Genomic DNA, 3,041 nt, shown 5'->3' on the forward strand with positions numbered 1-3,041 from the left:
AATTAGAAAATGTTTATCTATGACTGCTTCATTCTTTTCCATGTCAAAAAGTTCATATTTTTATTATTTTAGTTTCACATTTATACTTCCTAGTATACAGGATGTTCCACTATGAGCTGTGGTGATCAATTTCTTAACTAGACTTATGTATTTTTTTGTTTACTATCTAAGAAATCTGTAGGAAAAGAAATTTAATCTAAGAATTTAACGGAATATAAAATCGCAATAAATTTTTTTAAATACCCAAAAATTCAATCAGTATGAAAAAAACTCTTTAAGAAACTAAAACTGGATTATTTTTATTTATAATATTAGATAGAATATACGAACAAACCCTTATAACCTGCAAAGTAGCATAATCAATCAAAACTAAATACAAACATACCCACCCAAAATTGTAACTTTCTCTAGTACTACTTAAAATGGCACCTCCCCGCTCAGGCTCATTAAAATCCAACTCGTTAAAATCTAGATCAAGCTCCCACCGCAGCACCAATAGATCCAGCGGATATGGGGGCTCAGCAGATATTTATGGCAGTAAATTTTTGATAACTCTTAATTATGGTGGTCTTGGGTATAGAATGTTTGAACAACTTAGTACGGAATCAGATAAAGTTTTGCAGGTGAAAAATAAGACCAATTTGTTGTATATAGTTTAGAGTAGTTTTATTTTAGGTTGATGCGGCAAACAATATAACAGAAACCAAAGGATCAATAAAAATTAGAAGTACTCGACTGGCTATCGAAATGAAATCAAGGGGTGTCGGAAAGGGAGATATAATAATAATTTCCAGTAAAACCCACGCACATCAAACAATCGTTTTAATCGCTGCCTTATTTATTGGAGCTATTATTTGTCCTATACCTCCAGAGTTTAGTTTTAAAGTAAGTTGGTATTTTAGATTATGATATGAATCTTAGAATTGTGAGTACTTCAGTGACTTTAATAATCAACATTTATAGTAAAGTAGTAACTGGTTTATATTTTAATAATATTTTAAGATATTTTAAGCCCATTTACTTAAAAATCCTACATATTTTTTACAATATTTAGCACAAAATATTAGTTAATAAGTAGCTCTTACTTATCCATTTCATCTCATCATTGAAAAGATTATTTACTTGCCGTATTCAACAAGTAAAATCACTAGCAATTGCCTTAAGCCACCTGATGGATCGACTAAGGAAAGGCTGTTAACTGAAGCCTCCAATGGTAGCAGACTACTGGAAAGTAGTGGACAAAACTAGGGATTAGTATCGTATTACTATTCGTAGTCCTTCACGGACCAGAGAAGGTTACACATTGTTCTCCACCGAGTGTTGGATCGCGGTCTTCCAATAGTACAACACCAATGCCAGTACAGGCAACATGATTCTGGCTATTTTACCCTTAATAAGGAAAGAAATATTTAAGGATCATATCCTTCTTTTTTAAGTACCTGTCCATCATTTTATTGATATTTTAACACTTAATCAAAAAAATCAAGACTACTCGTAATCAATAGATCCGTCCTGCATTACATCCTCCGCTCTGATGGGTATGGAGCGGATAGACAAAGATTTTGGCAATACACCGCATTGTTAGTTATTGATATTGGAATAGTGGCAAGGAGTTCTTAAAAAATACTTTCCCACCATTGTATCATCGTAAATCCTCTGATGGAAAAACTGGTGATCCTTAATGTCCTCCAAGCTCTGAAAAGTCTAGCTCCGATGTAGCTACAATAGCTCTCTAAAAGGATAAAACCAAAAAAGGCAAAAAAATCTGTAATTTCTTAAAATAGATTCTTAAAATTCTTAAAATTCTTAAAATATCTTTACTTACCTTCCTAGCCAAAATTCTTGCCGACGGTTTTGACCGTCAGTTTTCTCTCAACCTCTTCACCAACCCACGTTTCTCTAGAACTGAGCAATAAGTTCTTTCTAGAGGGCATTAGAACTTTTCAGTAAAAAACGGAGCTAAAGCCACACATAACCCGTAAAAATTCCAAGTATTTTATTACAATGACCGACAAAAGAAAAGCTTGGAGGTGAAATTTTATTTAATAATCTAACAAAAGTCAAAGTCAAAATATACTTTATTTGCAAAGTTTACAAACTTATGCTAAAAGCTTCCTAATCCTAGAATTTATAATACAAGTATTTATTTGGTCATACAGGACAAAAACAGAATACAGAACGATTTTGATTGTACATAGAAGCATATTTTATATAAACAAAGAAAAAACCAAAAAAGAAGAAAAGAAAAGGCGAGAACCAACATAAAAAAGAACAATAAAAAAAAATAATAAAATAAATCTGATCAACAGATATATAATTAATTTTAAATATTAAAATGAATCGTTAAAATACTCTTCAATGCTGTAGTAAGCTTTTGGTAAGATTAATTTCTTTAGTTCTCTCCTAAACTTTTTAAGGTCTGTAACAGTCCTAATCGAAAAAGGAACATGATTAAATATTTTACGACTAATAAATATAAGAGAGTTTCTCGTAAGTGAGGAGGTGAGGATTGGAAGAGATAAGTTGCCCACTTGACGAGTATTATGACTGGTGCAGGATGGTGGACTTACGGACTTATGTATGAGTGTTGCAGTTTCCAATATAAAGAGTGAGAAAACTGTTAAAATTCTTTCAGCTACAAAAAGAGGTTTACAAGAGACTCTCAGACCAACACTACACAGATACCTTAATGCTTTTTTCTGAATAGTAAAAATTATGTTAAGGAGTTCCTTGGAGCACAAACCTTATGGTAATAATAATACCACAATGGTAACCCATAACGGATATGAGAGTCTATTAAGGCGAAATAAACTGAACGAGCAAACAACCCCCCCAACTCATGCCTGGCAACCCTAACTGCAAAACAACCAGAAGAAAGTTTAGCAGCGAGGCCCAAAACGTGGTTGTCAAACCTTAAACTCTCATCAATGAAGAGGCCGAGAAATCGACAATAATCCTCCAGAACGCCTTGGAGTTCATAGATAGATATACACTCTCCAAGAATCTGAAAATGGCATCCTGCGTGCCCTTAGATGACTGAA

General features: G+C 33.0%; 1 protein-coding gene across 2 annotated transcripts in view; it reads left to right on the forward strand.

Annotated features, from left to right (window-relative positions):
- The first annotated feature begins 349 nt into the window (after window positions 1-349).
- The window catches only part of LOC126745031 (luciferin 4-monooxygenase-like), a 26,499-nt gene continuing 23,807 nt past the window's right edge, over window positions 350-3,041 (forward strand). For both annotated transcript variants that reach the window (XM_050452684.1, XM_050452695.1), the window contains exons 1-2: window positions 350-623; window positions 676-885. In XM_050452684.1, the coding sequence (XP_050308641.1) occupies window positions 423-623; window positions 676-885 (411 nt within the window). In that variant the 5' untranslated portion in view covers window positions 350-422. The remainder of the gene's footprint in view (window positions 624-675; window positions 886-3,041) is intronic.

The sequence above is a fragment of the Anthonomus grandis genome, chromosome 1 (assembly GCF_022605725.1).
Source record: "Anthonomus grandis grandis chromosome 1, icAntGran1.3, whole genome shotgun sequence".
Classification (NCBI taxonomy): domain Eukaryota; kingdom Metazoa; phylum Arthropoda; class Insecta; order Coleoptera; family Curculionidae; genus Anthonomus; species Anthonomus grandis.